This window comes from Dufourea novaeangliae, unplaced genomic scaffold, assembly GCF_001272555.1.
Source record: "Dufourea novaeangliae isolate 0120121106 unplaced genomic scaffold, ASM127255v1 scaffold81, whole genome shotgun sequence".
NCBI classification, from domain to species: Eukaryota; Metazoa; Arthropoda; class Insecta; order Hymenoptera; family Halictidae; genus Dufourea; species Dufourea novaeangliae.
In genome coordinates, this window is record NW_015373973.1 from 237440 (window position 1) to 260616 (window position 23177).

Genomic DNA, 23177 nt, shown 5'->3' on the forward strand with positions numbered 1-23177 from the left:
AACGGAAACGTTGATTTTCATGGTGTCATTTGGCATGGAAATCGCGATCGCGACGGTAATCGTTTTCAACCAGAAACACTTTTACTAGTTCAGTGTTGGTCGTTGTCGTTGGTTTCGCGGGCTCGAAGTTTCGCTTGTTTGTACATTTGTTTGTAAAATCTTTCCAAGTTTTTGTAGAAGCCTTGTTGCGCGTCACGATGATCTTGCGCGGCGAAGGTATCGTATTCTGAAATACTAAAATTCACCATTGTATGTGTCGATTGGGCTTTCGGTTTCTCAGTTTGTTGATATTGCATTTTACTTGATGCGAATTCACGGACGCTTCGACGAAACTAACTACTCGTTCTCTCCGCGATCCTCACCAGGTCGACGGAGCCTACCTTTTTCCCGCAGGTATCGGGCCTTTGTGCGTGTTCTGAGAGAAAAGATTGGGCGATAACGTTTCTGTGAAACTATAGCCTCGCGAACATTGTGAAACTTACGCGAGCGTTGGAGCATCGTTCGACTCGTTATAGCCGCGATCGTGGCCGTAACAGTCGTAAGGTTCCGAGGACACGGAATCGTTCGAGCTGCGTTCGCTTTCGGCAGTTCTTGATAGGACGCGATCGCAGTCGCAGAAGAAATAACACTTGTATCTTGAACAGATCGGACAGTTGTCGAAAATGCCTGTGTTTTTACACATAGCGGAAGTGGTACAATCGTTTTCCGACTTGACGCGATGATCACGTACACATTTCGGCTGTTCTCGTGTTGCACGATGATACTGGCCGATTCGAGGCTGTTCGCTCGACTCGCATCGGTATTTCGAGCTGAAAATATTTATGACCGATAGAGGATGTCGTTCATGATCGGACGATTTTACTTGACTCGGGACCTCGTATTCCCGTTCGGTGCTTACGGTCGAGAACTCTGAACGCGTGGTTTTGCTCGGCTATGGCAGACTCTTCTCTGTCTGATGATACCTTTCGTGGGTCGCTTTCTGTGAGCACACGGCTGCTGTGTATACTAAAAGAGAACGAAACGCTCGTAATTATTCGGATCTCCGAGTGTCGTGTTGAGAAAGTAACGTCGTGTGTTTACCATGGAATCGTTCTTTTTCTCATCGACGTCGTACGTTTTCTTCGTATGGCCGTCGCAAATACCCAGTACTTCTTCTATCACGGTTCTCGTCGAGATTTCGATTTTGGGCGCTATGATACCCTATGAATTGAGCAAACGTGTATACGGTATCATCGATTAACGGAAAAAATGAAATTTCAAACGCAATATAGAGAAATAGAGAAATAGAGAAATCCGAGATAAGCAGGAGAGAAAGAAGCAAGGAGAAAGCAACCAACCGGTGATAGCGCTAGCGGATAAATGGAGGCGAGCGTGCTCGGCAGGGATAGCGATTGCGGACATACGTATCGAAGGGCTAATGGTATTGCGGATCGTTAAGAGCTCGTTTCGAACGGATCCTCGGGCACATCGATCGTCGAGACTTCGGCGGGTACTAACGGGAAAGCGTTTCGTCGGATCCATCAACAGGTCTACGGTTATTCCGGCCAACGAATGTTTGTAGGGAAGCACCGGGAACAGCACGTCCGCCAAATTCGTTTCGAAGGTGGCCAATACGATGGTCCGGTTGCACGGACCGAGCCATTGTATAAGTTCCGCGTAGAGAAACTCCTGCTCCAATTTCCGTTGCAATTCTGTCAAAGCAGCCAGCCGTGTGAAAGTTTTCTTAAACTTAAACTCGTTGTGAAATAATAGTGGTAAAATCGGTGATACTCTGTGAGATTCTAGGGTGGAACCGAGACTAGTTATTCGGAGGGCCACTTTGCCGTTAGGGCACAACCATACCCCAGGACAGGTTACCTGAAACAGTCCCCGTATCGAAACTTGTTCAAGCTCGATCAAGATCGATCGAACGATGGACCGACCATCGATGACAGATTGGCAATGATAATACTTACGGCGTGCAATTCCAGTCGCACCTTTACGCGGAAGCCTTTTCCCGCCATCGTAGTGACCGATGGCTATTGCGTCGCGTCGCGTCACCATCGATTCTCGGCCGTTATCATACTCTTTTTTTTTTTCCTTGGTTTATTCGCGAGTAAGTAGCAGAATTCTTGAATCGTCGTTCGGACTAACGCGAAGTCACAGGTGCGGGGTATGTTGCTCCGAATCCGAATTCTCGCCGGACAGTCGTGTTTTTCCCTCGATGAACAACGCGAACGTTGTGCCGCGTCCGTCTCGAGCCGGGACTAGCGACACGGTCGTTGCCAGGTAACGGCAACCGCACAACATCGATATTGAATTTTGCCGACAATCGAATGGTCCTTTTGCTCTGTTGTACTTATATCACGATACGCGACGCGACGAATCGTTGATAGAAAGCTTAAACTTTGAACGGTATCCCGGTAAATTTCTCGACAGGCAAACCCCGCTGAACGAAACGAATTTCGAGTTCGTTCGCGACAAAATCCGTCTTTGTTCTGGGGAAGCGCAATCTCGGATCGTTCGTCGGTGACGTCGAGGTATCCACGAACCAGCCGTATCTACGGACAAACGAATCGAAGATGTTCTCTAGGTAGTAATCTTGTGTAGTAATCTGGAATTGCTTGGATCGTACCGGCCGTTGACCGTTGGCGGGTCGAACGGATAAACGTCCTTTGGTGGAAAACCGGCGCGTCTCGTGATCAAGTCGACGTATTCCTGACGGACCTTCGACGGCGATATGACGTCGTGTTTCGCGTAAAATTTGCCGGTAAGAGGTTGCGTTCGACCGATCGCCACGAACTCTTCTTGCAGTTGCAGGTGTTTCTTCTCTTTTTCGTATCGCTCGGTGTAGAATCGCAATTTGACGGGATTCATCGTGTCGAAGGTCGAAGGAAACGGACAATGAAGATGGTGGAAATATTGGCCGAGCTCGGAAATCGAAGCGCGGTCGCGGATCGGAGACTCGCTCTCGGCAAAGAGCCGCGCGAAAAACTGAGCATCGAACGGGAGGGGTGTTTGTTGATTCGACGAAGGAATCGAGTCGCGTCGAATATCGATGATATTTATTTAACGATACATAAGTATATGAATAGAAAACGCATTACACAACAAGCGGAAAACCGTGGCCGATCAGTCATAGGTTTCCAAGCAGGGGTCGAGAGGACGTCTGGGCATCCTCTCCACCTCGCGATCGCGGTCGCAAAAACGCGTGCGTCCGTTCGAATCCGCGCGGGAACGAGTTTAACACGGAACTCGCTGGGTCGCGAGAGCAAATCGTTCGTGCGAACAACTCGAAGCCTCGAGAAACTATCGGCGAAAACCACGCAAGCATTGCAGCGGCGCGGGAATTTCGGTGCCCTCGGTCGGTGCAAACGGGCGGTACCCTGAACTGCCAATATCCTTCACTTGTATGTCTATTATAAATACTGGAGCCAAGATCGTGGCACGAAGTTTGTCGCGGTGACGAGGAGACCGGTATCGGTCGGGACGCCGCGTATACACTTACTCGCGTCTCTTGAAAAGGAACGATAGAAAAAGAAAAAGAAAGAAGAAAAAAGGAAAGGAACGAAGGGGAAAAAGAAAAAGGTGAACTGGTAACGGTTACACGCGCGTTTCCCTTCCACGCGTTACGAAGAACCTTTGGTGACTAGATTTCGGGTAGGAACGAGATCACTGCGACCAGTCTCGCAGCAGTTCTTCGACAGCGTGGACGGTATACATAATAAGGGTGAAGGGGAACAATTCCCGTTAACAACAACATCGTCGCGTTAGAAAATGTTTGGTCAAGTTGCGCGACGACGGACTAGAACGTGATCGTTTTTCAGGAGAATGGCTCTCTTCGGTGCCTTCGGTGATGCGGGATACGCGACGATCGAACGTCCAAGAGACCGACAAACATTTCGGTTATCGCGGTTCGAAGGGTGTTGGTTTCGAATGGGAAGGATGGTCTCGCGACGGAACGAATTAGCTGTGATCGTTGGCGCAGGTGGTCGGTGGTTCCGTGGATGTCGACGACATTCCGCTCGTGCTCCTGAAAACAGACGAACCGCCGTCTTGAAATCTGCACAGGTGAAAAAAGTTTACGATAGAGTTACCTTCTCCGTTCGGTGGATCGTTCCTCGTCCTGCTCGAGAAGATCCGTGACAATGGCAGGCTCCGTGTGACCTTTGCGGTTCGGGCCGCTCGAACGTAGATCGACGGTTCCTCCGTTGTAGTGGCCGTTCTCGCATCTGTTCGGGTACTCGAGGTTCATCGGTAGCTTCCTAATCTGCAGGTAATCCGAGCCGGTCGGAGCCAACAGCTCCTCGTAATACTCGACCGTTTTCGGCTCGGACGCGGAGCTTCTGTATTTCCGCGGCAAGGAGGAGGAAGCGAAACAGCCGACCGTGGTTGGTTCGCTCGGCAAGCCGGATACCGGGCTCCGATAGCTTTCCAGATCGGCGTCGATCGGAAAGTCTACGCTGTGATACCTCGCCCGAGACGAGGACAGATCGAAGGTCGGCGATCGGATGTATCTTCTGAGCGGATCGTAGGAGGAGGAAAGGGGAGGCAGGTGCTCGATCGAGGATCTCGGATCGGCGATGTACGAGGACGAAGACGAGGTCGTGGCGTCGGAATATCGGGGGGATCTGTCGAGGAAACTGTTACGCGCGACGATGCCGTCGTCGGCGAACAGGTCGTAGCTTCTGGACCGACGATCCGCGTGCCTGGCCAAGGAGACCGTGCCGAGGCCGACGTACTTGCTGCGATCCCGTTGCTCTCTGTGCCCGCTGAAGCTGTACTTTCGCGGCAACGCGACGCTGCTCGACGACAGCCCGAGGCCAGGCGGGGGGGCCGTCAGCGACGGTCTCCTTCTGTCGTTGAACCGCGAGTAGAAGCTCCGCCTGCGGATCCGATCGATCACCGATTCCGAATTGTCGGACCTCGCGTACAAGGAATGCGACGGGGACGTTGGCGAGTGAAGGTCGGCCCGGGCGTGGTTCAGCTCGGTCGAGCTGACCGACCACGAGTCGAAACTCTCGGGCTCGTCGACGGGCGAGAACGGCTCGTTCGTGTAACGATCGAGCAACGGCGGCGTCCGTTGATTATTCGACGGTTCCGTCCGATCCGTTTCGGTTCCGACGGATTTTCCGTTGTCCTGTTCTTCCGGCAGATCGGCCGCCGGTCGTGAAATCGTCGCGGACTCGTCGTTGCCGGATTCGGCACGACTCTCGAGAAATTTCGCGCACTCCGTCACCTCTTTCCTCAACTCGGCGACGTCTTTGGCGCGCAACGGCTTGTCGATGATGATCTTGTTTCCGGTGATGCTGGCGCGGTGCGTCACTTTCGAGAGACATTCCATCAGCTTGTCGGTGGCCGCCTTCGGAGATTCACCGGGGATTCTCGGTGACTCGGACTTCGGCGACTCCTTTTTCGGCGTGGTGTTTCTGAACGAGTGTTGGGGTATTTTCGTCAGGTCGAGCTTCAAGTTGCTGCGGTTTGCGCGCTGCGACTCTTGTTGTGCTTTTGTTAGGCCGTTTTTCGCATCGAGCACGATTGAATCCTCGCCGGGGCTATCGAGGCTCGGCTTTCTCGACGAAACGGCGGCGGTTTTCGCGTCCCCGTAGTTGGACCTCGCGGATGTTCTCCCGTTCGTTTGCGAGTCGACACCGTTCTCCTTGGTCTTGGCGACGACTGTCTTGGCAGCAGCGCCGGACGAGCCGGTCGACTCGGAACTCGTTTCGCCGGTGTGCCCAAGTTTTTTCTTTACTCGCGGTTTCGCGGTTTTCCCGGTCTCGTCCGGTTTCTCGTCCGAACCGTCGGACGATTTCTTCGCGATCTTTTTCACCGTTCGCGTCGTCGTCGTCGTCGTCGTCGCGGTGGTGGTGTTGGTGGTGGTCGTCGTCGGCTTCTTCTTCCTCTTCTTCAGCGTCCCGTCCGTGTCGTTGTTTTTCACGGTGTTTCTCTTTTCCGCTTCGTCGCGCTTTGCCGTTTCCGCGGATGAGCCGTTCTCCACCAACGATCGATTTTTTCTAGTTTTTAGAAGCTTCTTGTCGATTGCGCCGTTCGTGGGATCTTCCCGGGCGAGTTCCGTCGCTCTCTTCTCACCGGCGAACTCCTCCGCGATCTCGGTGCTCGGCGAGGTTCTCTTCGAGCCGTTCTCGCTCGATCCTGTTTTCTCTTTCACGGTCGAAGCTTTCTCCTTTGGCGGTGAACGTTTCGGAGACTCGGACCCAGGCTTTTCCCCAACGAGTCTCTTGGTCGGTTTCGAGTCTGCTTTGACGCCGAGTTTGGTCGGTATCCGGCTGCTACCGCCGCCGCCGCCGCCGCCGCCGCTACTCGACGAGGCGTCATCGCCGAAAGCTACGGTGGTGTCTGGCTTCGTTGATTTTGGCGGGCTTTTCTTCAGCCTGCTCAGAATGGTGTTTTGCGCGACAACGCGCGATGGGCCCGCAATCTGTTTCGTGTCCACGCTTTTGAACAACCCCAGCACGGATGACACTTTGCTCCTAGCGGTGCGTCCGACGGGCTTGTTCGCGGACACATCTTCGACGCTGGCGGCTTTCCGGAGAGAATCGGTTTCGGGGGCCGAACGTCGTTCACCGGGAGGAGCGGAGAACTCGCGGGACTCGTTCGCGATTCCGCCGTTCGCCACGGGTTTCGTCGTCGCGGCAACGACTTCCTCGCTCGAACGAAGTCTCTCGAGTTTCTTCTCCAACGAGTGCAAGAAGCTGTTTCGCGAACCGCGTCTCTCCTCGATCTTCCTCGTTTCGACCGTTTCCTTTGGCGGCGAGTTTTTCTCCGTCTTCACATCCGCAGACTCTTCCGGTCGGCGATCCTTTCTGAGCGCGTTGATCTCGTTCTTCAGCTCCTTTTCGCGCTTTTCTTGCTCCACGCCGCTTTTCGTTTCCTGCGATCTGTTCTCGGTTTTTCGTCTCATAAACCGGGATTTACGTCTTTCGTTTTCCGCCGCCTTTCGTTCCTCCTTCTCTTTCGCGTAACGACTCTCCTCTCTGGGCGTGTCGAAAAAGTCAGGACGCAGGAATCGCGATATTCTGTGCTGTTTCGACTTTTGCGGCTTTTCCTTTTCCTTTTCTTTCTCTCTCTCCTTCGAATCGTTCTCGCGGTTCCCGGCAGACTTGAAGAGCTTGCTCAGGATCGACTTTTCCGGTGTGAGGGCTCGCGCCGCGGTGAAACCGAGGTCTCGCGTGTCGGCGAACGACTTCCGACGATCCACGGCCGACGTCGGCTCTCTGGTCAGCGAACCGGATCGCAGCCGTAAACTCGGGATGCAGGTTCGTCGTTTCGCGACCATCGAGGAGCAGTTGCCCGTTTCACCGATCGAGATCAACGACTGTTTCTCGCACTTGTCGGTGTCTCTGTAGCTCGAGCTCAGATTCGGGTCGAACCTGCTCGGTCCGAGGTTCCTCAGCTTCGACTCCTTGATTAAATTTTCAGCGGCGAGTAGTCTGTTCTCGAAGCTCCGTGACGGATCCGATCTGGGAACGTAGGCGGCAGCGGCAGCGGCGGTGGCGGAAGAGGAAGACTTGTAGTCGAGCGCGTTCCAGGAGGACTCGGTCGTCGGGGACGTGTCGTACGATTTGGTCGACACGCTGGACATCGCATCCGGCAGATTCGCGGACGCGCAATCCGAGACGGAACTGTTCTCGGTCGCGTGATTCTCTTGGTTCTCCGGGTCCGACTTCCACGACGAGGCGAACGCGTCGTCGGCCGTTTCCTCTTGAATCTTGTCCGTCCTGTACGAGCGAAAGTTTTCCCTGCGATGCTTGCCGGTCGTACCGGACGGTGTTGATTCCTTGTACTTTCGACCGAGAGTGCTCGCGTGCTGGGCAAACAACGTCTGCAACGAATCCTCGCCGCGTTCGTTGCTCTCGCGATCGACGTCGATGTCGTCGTCGAACAGGCTAACGCTTCTCCTCGGCGATCCACGGCATCCGTATCCCTCTCGACTGCCGCTCGACTCCAACAAGCTGTTCGATCGTCGCACGACATTGTTCGCCGGTCGGTGTTCCTTGTATTCGGTTTGATCGGACACGGTGGACTCGGAAGAACGGTCTCCGGCCTCGGACGAGTCCAGGAACAACGCGTTTCGCGACTCCCTGCAGGGGGACAAGCGACGGTATCGCGTCTCGTAGGGTAGAGATCGTCTGGTTTGCTCGATGAACGATCTGCTCAGCCGTTTCGCCAGACTAGGCGTGAAGCTTTGCTCCACCGATTCCTGTGTTTCTTTGCTGATTCGCGCCTCCGCCTCCGCCTCCGACTCCGCCTCCGCAGCCGCCGGTTTCGGTTCCGACTCCGTCTCCGTCTCCGTCTCTGTTTCCGTGACCGGTTCCGCTTCCGCGTCTTCGCGTTCTACTTTATCTGGAAAAAGATTTAGATAACGTCTACGCAAATTCGAAACAGGACACGATTCTAGGGGTCTGCTCTCCGTTCGGGACGGGTGGTCAGTTTCGGGATGCGAGCCAACAAAATACTCTCGATCTCCTCCGTATTTACACTCCTTTTATTTCTACATACATGTTGCAACGCGTTGCTTGCCTTGCTTTCTCTTATATAAAATCTTTCTTGGAGAATTAATAAATAAACTTAACCGGCGAAAGAAACCTCTCGAGACACGGTTCTAGCATACACTGTTGCTCGTACGCGTTACGACGACACCACCGTTTCCGCTTTAGACCGCGCCCGTATTCGTTTGCTTTCGCACTTTTCGAATCTACATCTGGTACACGCTGATTACATTAGTCTTTTCAAGAGTACCGTTTCTTTTTTCGCAACCAGTGAAGAGAACAGTTGGCGAAAAAGAGAGACAGAGAGAGAGAGAGAGAGAGAGAGAGAGAGAGAGAGAGAGAGAGACAGAGAACGAAGGAACAAAGAAAAAGACGGAGAGAAACGCTTTGGACAGACTGAATCGAATCATTCGAGAGTTGTTTATTTGGAAGCGAAATTTACGCGATTCGGGCGCGGTTAAACGGGGTAAAGCGTCGCCGATTCGATATCTGGCACTTAAAGGTCCAAGGACGATCGCTGCTGGGAAAACGACGACGACCCTCGGTCGAAATCTATCTAAACGCATCGACAAACAGTCGACGGCGGAACATACACGCGTATACACACACATACACATACGTACATACACGTACACGCGACCGTTGATGCGACAAATCGTCGAACGTGAACTCGTATACTCGTCGAACGATTACGATTACATGCAGCGAACAAATATGTAGGCTTGCTATATGCGTGAGAGAAGTTGTTATAGGTCTCGAACGGAGTCGAACACGTGGAACCGATCGCGAGGGCTTGTTTTCGCAAAAGCTTTCGCGAGCATTCAAATATTTAATATAATTTTAATCGAATAGATGTATGTATAACGGCATGGTAACGCGACGCCACGTCATGCGATTCCTGCGGGTGAATCCAATCTGGGAAATTAGCCCTCGTGCTCGAACAACACGTCTAGACGAGTATACTCCACGATGTCTTAGGTCTCTAAATCACAACGCGTCAAATCTGTCAACTTAAGTCGCAAGTAATGCAGTATACAATACATTAAATACAATATAGTAGCATTATCAAAGCATGCCGAGACAACGTGAAGTAATAAAACGCTGTTATTTAAACTCTTAAAAACACAACAAATATCAGCCATCTCAAACAGGGGTTAGCTCCTCCGCCATATTGTATGCACGATGATTCCTCGAGATATCTTGTCTGAACGTGTGTAGAAATCTTTCTCTTATGCAACGAGTTTAGTATTGTTTTGGAAACGCGACGAAAACCGTTAGATCCGTCGCCGAGTTTAGTCTTAGACACGCGACTATACACGTACTTATACCGTTGCTGCGAGTCGAATCCAATTCTCGGTTCTTTTATCGTTCCCTTTCGTTTCTTCTCTCGACAGATCGGTAAGAACCGAAGACAGACTCGTACGTCCGTCCAGTCTAGTGGTTTTGTTCTCGCGTATATCGTGCTCCTCCCGGTCGTGGCGTTTCTCGAACGATTCGATTCGATTCGACTCGACTCGGCTTACGTACGGTGTACATAATGAAACAAAGATACGCGCAAGAGAACTTGGTTAGTGCTTGTACCCGTTCAAAAACACGTTTTCGGATCGTTTCGTTCCAAACGATCGAGCACCGGAAAAGAATCCCAAAATCGCGACGAGTGAAAAAGGTTAAAGAACTCTGCCGCGATAGAGTGTGTTGTCGTCGGTAATTTCGCGAACGAGACAACGAACGAGCATCGAATCGTCGAATCGCGCGAGACATCCCGTATTCCGTCGAGCGTGGCCAATCGATCGACGGAATCGACGAGAATTGTGTAGCGTTCGTGCGACCGGATCGTCGCGTTCGCTTGATAGAGAGTGTAGAGCATAGTACCTAACTTGGTTTGTCTACTGGGGATTACCGTCTGCCCGCCTACGTAGAGTCACTCGTACGGTCGCTGCAACAACCGTCAGAAAAGACCGTCAATTACACGTGTAACAAAACGGATTCCACCGTGATTCTCTAGAATATATTTTCGATTATTATCCGCACCAATACGTTTCGTGAGTCGATCTAGTCTCGAGGAGAACGATGCCGGACCTGAAATTTTCAAACCACGAACAACGTATGTATGTATATGTATATGTATATGTATATGTATATGTATATGTATATGTATATGTATGTATCGTATCGTGTCGTGTCGTGTCGTGTCGTGTCGTATATGCAAGCGTGTCGCGTCGACGAAACTGTTCACGCTGGCACCGTTCTCTGCGATCGAACACATTTGTTTTTAGCTTATTTTTCAAACATCTCGCGCCCCCCGGCATCTCGAAGGCAAAAAGCTTTTCTTCGATCAGTCAACATCGTTGTTTTCGTTCGACTCGAGATATCCGATGAACAACGAACGGCGTTTACTATTCCCGCGAGTTGGTGGATGAACGTGAAAATTGTCAACGTTACATATTGTCGACGGTGCGTAAGTATACCGAAAATATAATCTGTCCGAGAGTGATCGACGGTGGCAAACAGTTTATTCCTTTTGATCGCTGATTGAAGAGTCGACGATAGACGTGAAGTGGATGCATGAGTATTGATTTTGATGAAGATGGATTCTGTCTTGGATAGTATAGAACCGAATTTCCTCGTGTGTTCGTGCGCGTACATGGATTTGATGTGCAATCATGCCATAAACTTTAGTATACACTTGATAAATTAAATAAGACAAATGAATTGCGGCTGCTCGTGTTAATAGGATAATGTATAAATCAGCAACAACATCGCAAATCGCTACTACTGCGTATTACGTATTACGAGGTTCTATGTCAGGCAAAGTATGAGAAGTTACGTCTCTGAGTAATTTTGCTATCGAAAATCTTCTATCTCGAAACGTTCTTATCGCGACCGGCGAACTCTCCGACTCGTCGTTCGCGTACAGTTGGAAGTGCAACGGAAAAGTCTCTAAGAGAACAGCAGGCAGGTATATTTTGTTTTTGCGAGGAACATCGTGCAAGACATGCGCTTCAGAATCTGGAAAAATCTTTCGCGTTTTTTTTGAAAGTACGCGATCCCGTTCCCAGCACCTCTCCAATGGAACGGAAGAAATGTGAGCTATTAAATAAATAGACAAACGGTCGATCGCACGATTCCCGTGAAAATGAGCGGATCGATTCTAACGATCGAATTAATCTTTCTGAAACTCATTCTCGCGTTCTTCTGCTTCGTTCGATTACAAATTACCGAAACGTTTACCCACCTGTGCCAAACATGAACCGTCTAGGTATGTATCTATTCTAAGTGGGTTAGTAGAAAAAGTCGCAAAAACATGTTCAGGCAATCAAAAAATCGGAAAAATATCTCATCGACGAGCGAATAAAAGGTAGAGGGTTCGGTGATACAACGAATGATTGCGGGGGGGGGGGGGGGGGGGAGAGACAGAGAGTCGAAGAAAAAGATGTAAAAAGTAAGAAGAGAAGAGGCAAATCGGTAAAAGTAAAGAAAAAGATGTGCTCTGTCTATCAACGACTCGACAACAGCTAGGTACTAGGAGATGCATACTGAATAACATTCAGTATTTTCTCGCGCGACTAAAGTTCGACTTCAATCACTAAGAAAATAAAGAGCGACGCGGTAGTATTATCGCGTTGCGACTTTGTGGAAGCTTCTTCCGAGGAGCGTCGGTTTGGTAATTTCGTTCGATTCGCGATCGAATTTCACCGATCGGCAAGAATCGACTCGTTGGAAATCGGCTCACGCGAAGAGATATCACGGCTTCCGCGAAGTCGCGAATCGCTCGAATCCAAAGTGAAAAAACATTCGTCGTCGCGTGGTACCGCGCGGTCCAGGCAAAAGTGTTGTTTGACAAGAAAATTTTGGTGTTTGAACGAATCGTTTCGTGACTCGGACCGTTAGCCCTTGGACGATGGAAATCACGAATCCGAGCCAGAGAACGCAAAAGGTCGACCAATAGACCGGGTACCGAGGTTTCGTTTTCTCAGTTTGACGCAGTTTCACGTTGAATTCGTGGAACGATCGTATGGCACTCGACTCGGCTCGACTCGGTTCGGTTCGACTTACCTCTTGGTAAGGTGTTGCTGCCGATGTCAAAGACGGTTTCCCTCGCAGAGGTGTTATGCGATCCTGGGCTATTCGGGCTTCCGGGATTCGTCGAGGAGTCGACGGAATCCTTTCTCGAGAATACGTCTCCGTCGCGGCTCCGCGAATGCCTGAACTGAGACTCCGTCAACCGCCTGTGCGCGCAACAAAGCAAATTTCCGTTATACGCGCGTCTTTTGCAGCAAGCATAGTCCCCGAGTCTATCAACGCGTTCCACGTTAAGAACTAGCTGATCGACTACTCTTCGAGACTGAAACCGATCGGTACCGATGACCTTCTTCGCAGTTGCGCGAATCCGTGTCTCGAATAGTCGATCGATCGTACAGGAACGGAGGAATTTTTGATCGGAATCGGGAACGACGGACAATAGGATCTAAGACGAAGCTCCATAGACTCGTGGAGTAGGGTGTCGAGATGTAAGTACACGCAACGTCGGCAAGTATTTCAGGCCGATTTATTTATCCGCGCACCACCTCGATGTTCTGTCTCTCGGACGTCGGAGGTCTCGCGAAGAGGAGGCGAACGAGACGAAGCTGTTCAAAACAGGGACGTGTTTAACCGGGAGAGAGGTAATCGTGTTGCGTTGCACTACCTTATAAAATAATCGGCATACACTACATTGTTCTAAAGTTGTTGTAACAATTGGACTCACGTAGTCACGGTCCTCGTTTCGACATACGTCTGGTAGCTTGCGCAAACAAGCGTCGAATCGTTCCGATTAGATGACGAATATCGAATCTCAATGAGACGCGGACAAGTAAATTTCACGTGGTATGGCAGAAAAATAAAGCACGAACACACGTTGGTGATTTACCTCGATAACGGCTTATTGAGAGCCCAAAACGCTGGCGACGAATTCGATCCTAGTCTTCCAAAGAGTCGAGAACTTGGGAAACCAGCGTTTCGGTTGTCGTCCACATTCAGTCTCTGCGTCAAGCTTCTCACTCTGGAGAGCAGCGTGGAAAAGAGATTCTCGGCCGTGAGCAACTCGAACCCGTCGTCGTCGTCATCCTCGCCGGAGGACAAGCTGTCCGCGTGTTCCGACGGTTGCCTCGACGGTCGAGAGCTTCTCAGTCGATGCATGTGCCTCTGTAGGAGATCCTCGCTGTCCCTAAAACGTGCAACGAATCTGGTTAACCGGCTCTCGCCTTCGAGGATGAATGGAATCGAGACTGGAAATCTGAGAGGAGGAATCTGGAGACTGTTGATTCACCTGTGCAACGTCGAGAATGGAGATTCGTCCTCGCTGGCGTCCGACAACAGGGAGCTCATTCTTCGGGGCCTACCGAACCTGGACCTCGTCGGCGCGTTCGCGCTAGTTGGGGTACCGGTTTTACTCTCTGGTTCCACGCTACCCGACCGCGGCGTCACGTATCCACCGCCCTCCACAGCAATCGGAATTATGTATTCTCTGGGACTTTTTCTGATCGGTTCCGGACCGAGCGTAGTAGATCCCAAAGCGCTGTCGGTATCCGAGTCCGCAGTCGACTGACGTGACAGCGATCCCGATCGCTGGGACATTGATCTTTGTGGCATCGGTGGCTTCGGCGCGGACACTGGCTGTTGTTGTTGTTGTTGTTGTTGTTGTTGTTGTTGTTGCTGCTGCTGCTGCGGCGGCGGGGTCGTCGGCGTCGACGAATACTGTGATCGCACGGTGTCCCCTTCCATCTGTAATCACCAGCCAGATCGTCCGCGTTACATTCGATCCCGTCGGGGCAGAAGAAAACACAAACAAACAGAATTTTAACTCGCCTGTATCGGTATTATTCTCTCCTTCGGAACCAGATTCTTCGGCCTGGTGTCCGGCTCCAAACTCGCGCTTCGATTCGAGTGTGGAATCGCGGCCGCAACGGGGAAGGCCACTTCGGACCTTTGTGTTCGCAGCTTCTGCGGTTGAAACGCGTCGATCTTCGCTTCTAGCTCGGACCTGAACGCCGCCACAGGTTCCGACGACTTTGTCCCTGACAACGAGATCTCGGCTTTGCTCGTTTTCCGCGGTCTCGGCAGAGTCGCGCTCTTTAGAGTTATCTCCATTTTGCTGGACATTCTCGGCTCGTCCGGCTGCGAGTCCTCCCCGTCGTCGTTGACGGTCGCGGCAACGCTCGAGATCTGAAAGCGAAAGCAAAAGGTGAGAAGTCGAAGAAAAACGAATTGAACATGAATCGCATGTTCTCTTTCCGCGATTGTTCTTACCGATGCTGTCGGCTTGTTCGCCGTATCGAAGGATTTGTCATCGAATGTAAAGTTGCTATCGACAGGCGTGGAAACGGATACCGTGGCGGTTCGCAGATCGTTCGTTCCAACGGGTATCTTCAACGGTAGCTTCTCGGCAGCATCCTGGCCGGGCGGTGACATCGGCGGGGATCCGTTCACTCTCCTCTGGACGGGCGGTTTACCGATCGCTCCGGTTATTATATCGACTGCACGTTTCTTCGCCTCTTCCAGCTCCACCCCGTCCGGTTCCCCGCTTCGAACGTCTCGCGGCTGTTTCGATTTTTCGATCTTTTTGTCGGTCGGCACGTCGATGATGACTTTGGACGCGCTGGGCTTCGCGGGAGGAGGCGCGCCGATAGAAGAGAGACTAGCTTTCCTCTCGAACACGCGTTTCGCTCCTCCCACGTTAACGCCAGGAATGAAGATTTTCTTTGGCTTCTCGGTTTCGACGCCAGACGCCATTTGATTGAACTTCTCCGCGGTTTCAAATATCTTCGAGCGCCTCCTCTCGAACGTCTTCGCTGGAACGTCTCGAGTTTCAGCCGCGAGCTCCGAGTCGAGAGACAGTGCCTTCTCCTTCAGTTTCTTGAACTCTCGTTGAGTGGCTTCCAAACTGTCTTGAGAGGCGTATGCCGCCGCGTTATCGTCGTTGTCGTTCACAGCTGTCTCGCTCGACGATACAGCGGTCTTTGGAACGATCGGTCGTTCGTCGCGCGTCATCCCGAGATTCTCCGCGTTCACGGAAACCACGCCGGAAGTCGGTTCTTCCCGGTATCCTTTGTCGAGCGATTTCTCGACCTCGTTCCGTGGGTGTTTGTCGTCGCGATCGGCTGTTCTCAGATTGTTTTCCATGGACGGATGATCGATCGGTTCCTGTTGTCTCTGGGACGCGGTCACCGGCATTCCGCTTCGTTCCTTGCTGGGCGACCTCTCGTTGCATTCTTTGATCAACTCCAAGGAAACAGCCGTAGATTCCGCTCCACTCGGGTCGACGAGGATTGTGCTGCTCGTCGGAACGGGCACAACTGGATCCACTTCCATGGCTTCCTCGGTGATAGCGTTTGGAATCGGGGCCGAGTGATGCCTGTACACGTGTAAACCACCGTTAAACCACCGTAAAAGAGCCGGGACGGGAAAGACTATGATAGAACAAAAAAAGTGGAGGAGAACGGAAACGATTACCTGGACGCGGATCTATACGTTCTAGGTTCTCTCTCGTCGGTTCGCTCCTTTCTCCTGGACCGCTCCTTTCTCTTGACACCAGCGGCGGCCGTCTCGTCCATCGACGGCGTTGTCTCGAGCTTCCTCTTTGCGTCCCCGGCAGCCGGTGCGGTACGCGGCTCCTCCTCCATTAGCTCCCTTATTCTTCTGTCGGAATTGTTTCGATCGATCTCCATCAAGCTGCCGACCGAATGGCACCTAGTGGGAACCAGTGTTTCGGAAGACACGTTGTTCGCGACGTCCCCGGCCGCTTGACGGTCATCGCCCACCACTAGCTTCTCCGCGCTGGCCGACTGTGGTACCAACGAAAGCAACAAATCCAGTCGAACCGGGGTTTGCGCAGCCAACTCCTCCGCGATGTCCAGACAATTTTGTTCGTAACCCTCGTTCACCCACCAGTGGGTACATATCTTTTCTATGTCAGCTCGCTTGCCGGGACTTACCGTCAACATATCCTTTATGAGAGGAGAGGCGGCTGAAACGAATTCGTTAACGGTTTTACTATTCTTTACTCTCGGAACCGAAAGTCGGAAACGGACTAACGCGACGCTATGCGACGAGAGAAGAGAAAGAAAAACTCACGCGACGGTTTCCTCGGTTCGAAGTAATCCGATTGGGAGATCTGTTTGACTAGTCGTTTAAAGTTGGACCCATCGAAGGGCATGGCACCGTAAACCAATGTATAGAGAAGAACCCCCAAACTCCAGCAGTCAACTTCCGGCCCATGATACGGGGTGCCCTTGACGATCTCCGGGCTCGCGTAGAGCGGACTGCCGCAGAATGTGTTCAACAGTCTTTGCTCGTCGAACACGTTCGACAGTCCAAAATCCGCTATTTTCGCGTTTCCAACTTGGTCCAACAATATGTTTTCCAGCTTCAAGTCTCTATGGCAAATTTTATGTTTGTGACAATAAAAGACCGCGGTGGCTATCTGTCGGAATATCCTACGAGCTTCGTGCTCCGACAAGACTTTGCGTTCGCTCAGGTAATCGTAGAGCTCACCGCCGGCCGCGTACTCCATTACCAGCACCATTTTCTCCCTGTTCTCGAACACTGAAACGAAAGAAACACGGTTACGAATATCAAGTTACACAGTCGAACCGTGGCGACGATAATCGACAAGTTTTCAGTTTACCTTCATAAATGTGAATGATGTTTGGATGTTGCACGCTCGACATTATTTGAATTTCTCTTCGTATTCTTATCAGATCAGCTTCCGTCTCTATTTTGCATTTCTTTATCGTCTTTATCGCCACTTCTTGACCAGTTTCTTTGTTTATGCCCAGCTGAACTTTGCCGTAAGTACCTTGGCCGAGCTTCTTGATGATGTCGAACCTGAACGAAAGAAAACAAACGGAACACGTTTGAGGGTGCGATGCGATGCGTCGCATCGAATCTATGCGATTCGTCTACGTCGAAACGTCGGAACGTCGGAACGTCGGAACGTCGGAACGTCGGAACGTCGGAACGTCGAAACGTCGACACGTCGAACAATGCGGTGGTCGCGTTATGTACATTAGAAATACATATACGTTCAACCGGGTATGTATCTAGCGATCGCGAGAATCTCAAAGTTTCCGACCGATTATCGCTGAATCGTTCGAGAGCCGATCAATCTTCGATCGGTCCCTCGAAATTTACTTTCTCCTTCTGCCTTGTTTCCCGTTACACGATCTTGTTCGATCGACGTACCTCTGCTTCAGTTTCCGTTTGTGATTGTGAAGACGCACCCCGCCCGTGCTCTCCATGCCTCCCATTATATTGTGTATGCTCGCCTCGCCGACAACCATTTTTCTTACTTTTATCTGAAAAGAAAATGTTTCGGTGTAGCTTGACCATGGAAGAGAACCCGTCGAGTTTAGTTTTCCAAAATTTCCTTTCGACTTTCGATCGTTTCGTCGTTTTAGTTTCTCGCCATCGCGCGAGCCCTTTCCATCAAAGCACACAGATATTTCCAAGAATCTTGTCGAAGAAACATGTTTGTAGAGGACGGAAGGAAGGAAGGAAGGAAGGAAGGCAGAAAGGAATGACCTGAGTTGGCCGCGTTGGATCGTCGAAAGGTTAACGCGTGGGAAGAGAATGACGAGGGACGAGAAGAGGGTGTTTTTGGTGTTGTGGCGCGAACCTTTTTTCAAAGCAGTCCGTCGAGTTCGGCTGGATCACGGTTTGGGCCACGAGCTCGACGCACGCGATCGAGGATCGCGACGGCGGAGGTGGCGGTGAGTGGCGGTGAGTGGCGGTGGTGGCGGTGGTAGCGACGAGGTACGGTTATCGAGCTCGCGGTCCAACGAAGAAGGAAGGACAGAGAGGCGAAGAAACGCGCGGCGAGTTTATTTTCGGTGTCGAGACGTCGTCGGTGTGCGTCTCTCCCGCCCCGCGATGGATGGCCCCGCCGCGTTGCTCGCCTCCTCGACGAAACGCACGATGGAACCGAATTGAACCGAACCGAATCTTATGCACGACGATTCTTTCGTGTAAGCAAGTAGCTGTCTCTCGCCCTTTCGTCGGCTGCTCTCGCAACACTGAGAAGGAAACGAATCGATCGACTTCTTAAAATCATATCGAAAGGTGCTTCCAGCTGGCAAAGATTATTCGTTCTTCCGCGAGTACCGTCAGACCATTTCTCGTTTCCTCGAAGAAAGAAAAACATGCCACGTTCCCAGCGGTCATTCATCGATACGTAACCGTACGTTGAACCCTCATTCGAAGTCGCAATTCGATGATAGTGCAGGGTGGAAAAAGGGGAATCAAGAATTTCGATCTTGTTCCGCTTAATTCAAAGATTTTCGTGATCGACGCGAAAGCTCGTTTTCCGTATCGGAAATCGAAACGGACGGGACAAGGTTTCGGCCGTGGCATCGAAGCAGCTCAACCTCCACGGAAAGAAGTTCTATGTAATTTTAACGGAGCTGCTGCAACGTATGTATCGCGGTGTCGACGTTACGCGCGAGCTGGCTATTAATGCTCCGCGATATGGATAATATGACCGCCACGCCGGTCGTTCGTTCGTTCGTTTCGGTTTTCAAACGAGGCTGTCCAGCAAAATACATATATGTACGTATACTCGTGCTGGCCAGTCGCCTCTGCTCGACGAGCAGAACGAACCGAGCGAGACCAGACGATAACAAGTTTCCCAGAAAATGCGAAAGGACTCGGTAAAAGCTCGTTTTCCCAACGATCACGTATATGTACCTCCTTTCACGAGTTTGCTCCAGATCGAGGGCCCGTAGTCTATTCCGTTCCGTTTCATCGAACAGTCACATTTTCCAACGCGTCGTCTTAGGCCGACGCGCTCGAATTTCTTTTCCGAGTGAATTCCGTCAAGCACGCCAAAATGCTACAATCCGATTTAAGCGAGACATCAGGTTCGCAGTCTCAAACTCTGCCAAATGTCGCGTCACGAGGTTCTCGCCGTCGCGCGTACGCTCGAAACTTCTTCCCCGATCGCATCGCGAGCCTTTACACTATACACGGTTCGACGACGCGTTTGACCTTGCAGAGGCGCTCGTCTTTCCCGTCTGCCGATACGCGGACCGTGAGTATCGGCAACGCGTCCGGTCGAAAGCCTTTTATGGCGCGAAATGCGACGAGTATCGTCCTGCCCGGTTTTATCGACTAGACCGCGCCGACGGTGGTCTCCATACGGTCGATTCTTTATTCGAGGATGATGAAAATCGCGCGGTTGTTCGGTTTCCACTGTCTCGTACATTCAACGATGCTTCCGGTTTTCGGTGTTGGCGCGAACTCTTCTAAACTGAGCGATGAAAATCGAAAAGGTGGCACGAGACGAACAGTTTGCCAATTTGCCTCAAAGTCGATCGCCAACGCTAGGCCAGCTTTACGCGATCTATTATCGTGTTAGCGCCACGATCTTCTTCGAATGGAACGGAACGGAACGGAACGGAACGGAACGGAACGGAACGGAACGGAACGGAACGGAACGCCGCCTCACGAAGACCTTGCTCATTGACATGTTGCACGAAATGCACCGATAATCGCGGAAAGATGACAAGACAAAAATTAGGATAGGTATTGCTATAACTCGTACGATCGGCCAATGATCGAAAGGACGGTTTTGCCGAATCGTTTTTCCGATGATCCGATTGCGAGTTATGTCCGATCGGTGGAGTATACATATATGTATAACTCCGAGAAACGAAACACGTGCGCGTATGCGTTCTCGTTCTCGATACTCGATCGGTGCGTTTCGATATTTTTAGCGAGCGCGTAGACCCGCCGCGCCGCGTGGGCAGACCAGGCTTCAGGGCTGATGTCCTAATGACTTCCATTTCCTCGTGCGTTTCTGTCCCGTTTAATTCGTCGTCGGTCTTTTCCTCGCGAGCCCGCCACTCCGCGAAATATCGTTTGTACCAGCGACTTTCGTTTCGAGGACCCAGAAAAAAGGGTCAGTTGGTACGCGTGGCAGAAGCACCGACTATGTAGCTCGATCCTTATGCACACCGAAGCAGCTTCCCTCGAGCTGATTCTCTGAACCGACGGAATTTTTAAACGATTCTACGCGATGCGAGCCGCGAATGCAACGTGGAACGGTAAAGACAGCCTCTGTCGCTGAACAATTTCGATGTGAATGCTCCAAGGAACGTGGACTAGCCAGGTCACGATCATTTTTACTCGGTATTTTTAGACCGTGTCTAAAATACTACTGTCAACGCGAAGTCCGCAAGAACGCGGGATAAATTCAACCAGCCAATTAGAAGAAACAAACGATTTTTGCCCTTCGATCGCACAATATGCTTTCGTTCGAGGTTTCCGTTTTCGCGAAATTTTCACGAAACTTTTCTATCGTTCTCGAATGAAAATCTTGACGAGGAAGCGCTCGCGAACTATTGGGTCAATGCATGGTAAGGCGCCGTTTGGCAGTGTTCCTTCCAAAAATCTGCCAAGATAAATTTACTTTTGCGCGCTCGAATGATCAACGGATCGACGAGAAACGCGCGTCGTCTTTTGTAGTTTCGACGTACTTATGTATGTATCGCGAACGGAAGTCGATTCTCCCGCGTAGGAATTTCAGTTCGCCGAACCGAGCTCGCCTGCTTGCAGCAAAAAAGAAACAAAAGCAAAAGCAACAACAAACCTTTGCTTGGTTTTCGCCTTTTCTCCCGGTTTTATCGCGGTCAAGAAAACCGTTTTAGGAACGGCTTCGTTTGTGTCGTTCGAATCTTCGGTCGAAATTCCTTCTTACCCTCGAACGCGCAGAACTACTAAATAACTATAATAGTTCTCCAAAGTATTCGCCGCGTATCGAATCGACGCGACGACGCGACGGATGTCGTTCGAACGTGACCTCATCCGCGAGAACTTGTACGGTATCTCGTGATTCATGCGTTATTATTAAAACCCTTATTATTCCTATGCGGGACTCGCGTTGCATACATGAATGAACTTCTGTGCGTCGAGCGCGGGTGATTGTACGCGTGGATCGCGATTTCTTGCGACAAAAGTTTGAGTCACGAACAATTAATAGACTCGGTGAATATCGTTCGCGATCATCCGGACATCTGAGCTATTTCGGCCGAGAAACGTTTCGAGGTATTACGTTAAACGCACGCGTTCGAGAAAGAAACGAGAAAAGAACGATGTACCGTCGACGATTAGCAACTTCCGCGAGAATCGACGTTGGAAGAAATTTTGAAATATCTACATACATATCACCGTACCGAGAGTCGAGAGTCGAATGTCGAGAATCGAAAAGAGACAACGATGTCCAACGACTCTGACTGGTGGTTGCAAAATAAAATAGAGTAGAAGGTAATAAATGTAATGAATATTTCGATCTTGTTGCCAGTATCTTAAAGGGCTAAGTACCAAATTCTCCAAGTGGTTACCGAAAAAGATAGAATCGGATAATAACAACGACGGTGGTGAGAGTAGGCCAATGGTATTGGCAAGTACTACATGACGACGATAGAGTAAGTATCGTCTGACTTGATCCAGACCGATCGTTGAACAAACACTCGAATATCGTTTCTTCGAGTAGACCGCGAGTAACGAAAGCGTAAGTATGTAAATATTAACGGAGGAATCGGGAAATTCGTAAAGCGTTGATCGGTCCTAAGAGTCGTGTGGCCTATCATTTCGATTGAATAAAATCTGTGCCGAAGTGTGCGTGTACGCGTATTGGTGAACCGTTTGCGACTACTGAACCGCGTACCACGGTATGTAGGTTCCTATCGATAAAAATAGCATTCTGATATTTCGAAGGGATCTTTCGGAACATCCGTTGATCGTCTTGGGCTGCATCGTCGAGGATATGGCCGGAAAACAAGTTTTCTTGCGAGGTTATTCGGGGATAGGATGGAACGGTACTGAAACGTTTTTCGAACGGTCTCGAACGATTTCGATACAGCCGAGAGACCGTTCCTCGGCCTCGGTCTCGCGCATTACATATTGAGTAATCGAAAACGCCTACGAAACTAAATCCACGGACGCGTCGTAAGTCGTAACGTTTTTTCATTAAAGGGTAAACGTTCGTTCACGGTACTCGTGCTCGCCGATGGGAGGGACGAGCCGACGCTCTCAATGAGAATCGACACTCGGATAGAATCTAAAAATAGCGAGAATTTGTACCTTACGGTGAACTCTGGAGCCAAATTATCCTCTTTTTGCGGCTGCTATTCACTCCCGGGGAAATGTATAGAGGAAAAAACACTATTTACACTGTTATTATCGTCTCTACGCTGGACTCGATCGTTAAGTCTTTACAACGTTCGAATTTTTCTGAGAGATCGCGAACCTTCTCCGTTTCCACTTCATTTTACCAGACATTTTTCGCGTGACGATACGGCACACGGCTCACGCGCTGCCACCATCTTTATTTACTAATTTTGGACTTGAATGCCGAACTGCGTTTCAAGTTAGATTCCTACGCGATCCTGGTAAATAAATACATACGTATATGTACTCGGTACTTTCTTATACTTGTCATCATGTACGGAAAAACACGCTGTCACGACTTCGATTTCGAAAATATAATGTTTCTACGACTAAACTGTTTCCATTATTTTCGCTGTTTGCATTACGATTCGATGCCTACGTGGCTGTTAGTTTTCTTTAAGTAAAAACAACCTCCACGCGAGAAAGCAAACATTCTTCATGTACATATACATACAACGGACTCAAGAAATACGAAAACAAGTA

General features: G+C 50.6%; 3 protein-coding genes across 3 annotated transcripts; all 3 read right to left on the minus strand.

Annotated features, from left to right (window-relative positions):
* Positions 1-89: 89 nt before the first annotated feature.
* Positions 90-2003, minus strand: LOC107186826. The gene is made up of 6 exons (XM_015574767.1): positions 1956-2003; positions 1498-1857; positions 1081-1200; positions 899-996; positions 483-809; positions 90-234 (listed from the first exon to the last, which is right to left on the minus strand). Exons 1-6 carry the CDS (start codon positions 2001-2003, stop codon positions 90-92), a joined length of 1098 nt encoding a protein of 365 aa, XP_015430253.1.
* A 377-nt stretch (positions 2004-2380) lies between these two features.
* LOC107186918 lies at positions 2381-2856 on the minus strand. The gene is made up of 2 exons (XM_015574883.1): positions 2615-2856; positions 2381-2540 (listed from the first exon to the last, which is right to left on the minus strand). Exons 1-2 carry the CDS (start codon positions 2854-2856, stop codon positions 2381-2383), a joined length of 402 nt encoding a protein of 133 aa, XP_015430369.1.
* Positions 2857-3523: 667 nt separating this feature from the next.
* Positions 3524-22840, minus strand: LOC107186928 (serine-rich adhesin for platelets). The gene is made up of 14 exons (XM_015574897.1): positions 22608-22840; positions 17712-17824; positions 17155-17354; positions 16602-17072; positions 15981-16494; positions 14778-15882; positions 14337-14693; positions 13798-14252; positions 13399-13695; positions 13237-13272; positions 12546-12718; positions 8309-8343; positions 4077-8224; positions 3524-4012 (listed from the first exon to the last, which is right to left on the minus strand). The coding sequence occupies exons 2-14, from the start codon at positions 17807-17809 to the stop codon at positions 3946-3948; spliced, it is 7956 nt and encodes a 2651-aa protein (XP_015430383.1). The 5' UTR covers positions 17810-17824; positions 22608-22840; the 3' UTR covers positions 3524-3945.
* Positions 22841-23177: the final 337 nt, after the last annotated feature.

What these genes read in the sequence shown, in the direction of transcription:
- LOC107186918 (XM_015574883.1), bottom strand. Translation starts at nt 2,856, where the DNA reads ATGAATCCCGTCAAATTGCGATTCTACACCGAGCGATACGAAAAAGAG. An exon ending in CCGCCAACGGTCAACGGCCG is followed by an intron (nt 2,541 to 2,614) that starts GTACGATCCAAG and finishes GTTTGTCCGTAG; the next exon opens with ATACGGCTGGTTCGTGGATA.
- LOC107186928 (XM_015574897.1), bottom strand. Translation starts at nt 17,809, where the DNA reads ATGGTTGTCGGCGAGGCGAGCATACACAATATAATGGGAGGCATGGAG. An exon ending in CAGCAACACCTTACCAAGAG is followed by an intron (nt 8,344 to 12,545) that starts GTAAGTCGAACC and finishes ATCTTTTTCCAG; the next exon opens with ATAAAGTAGAACGCGAAGAC. An exon ending in AAGACGCGGAAGCGGAACCG is followed by an intron (nt 8,225 to 8,308) that starts GTCACGGAAACA and finishes GCGGAGGCGGAG; the next exon opens with GCGCGAATCAGCAAAGAAAC.
- LOC107186826 (XM_015574767.1), bottom strand. Translation starts at nt 2,003, where the DNA reads ATGGCGGGAAAAGGCTTCCGCGTAAAGGTGCGACTGGAATTGCACGCC. An exon ending in TGCGACTGGAATTGCACGCC is followed by an intron (nt 1,858 to 1,955) that starts GTAAGTATTATC and finishes GGACTGTTTCAG; the next exon opens with GTAACCTGTCCTGGGGTATG. An exon ending in AGAAAAAGAACGATTCCATG is followed by an intron (nt 997 to 1,080) that starts GTAAACACACGA and finishes TAGTATACACAG; the next exon opens with CAGCCGTGTGCTCACAGAAA.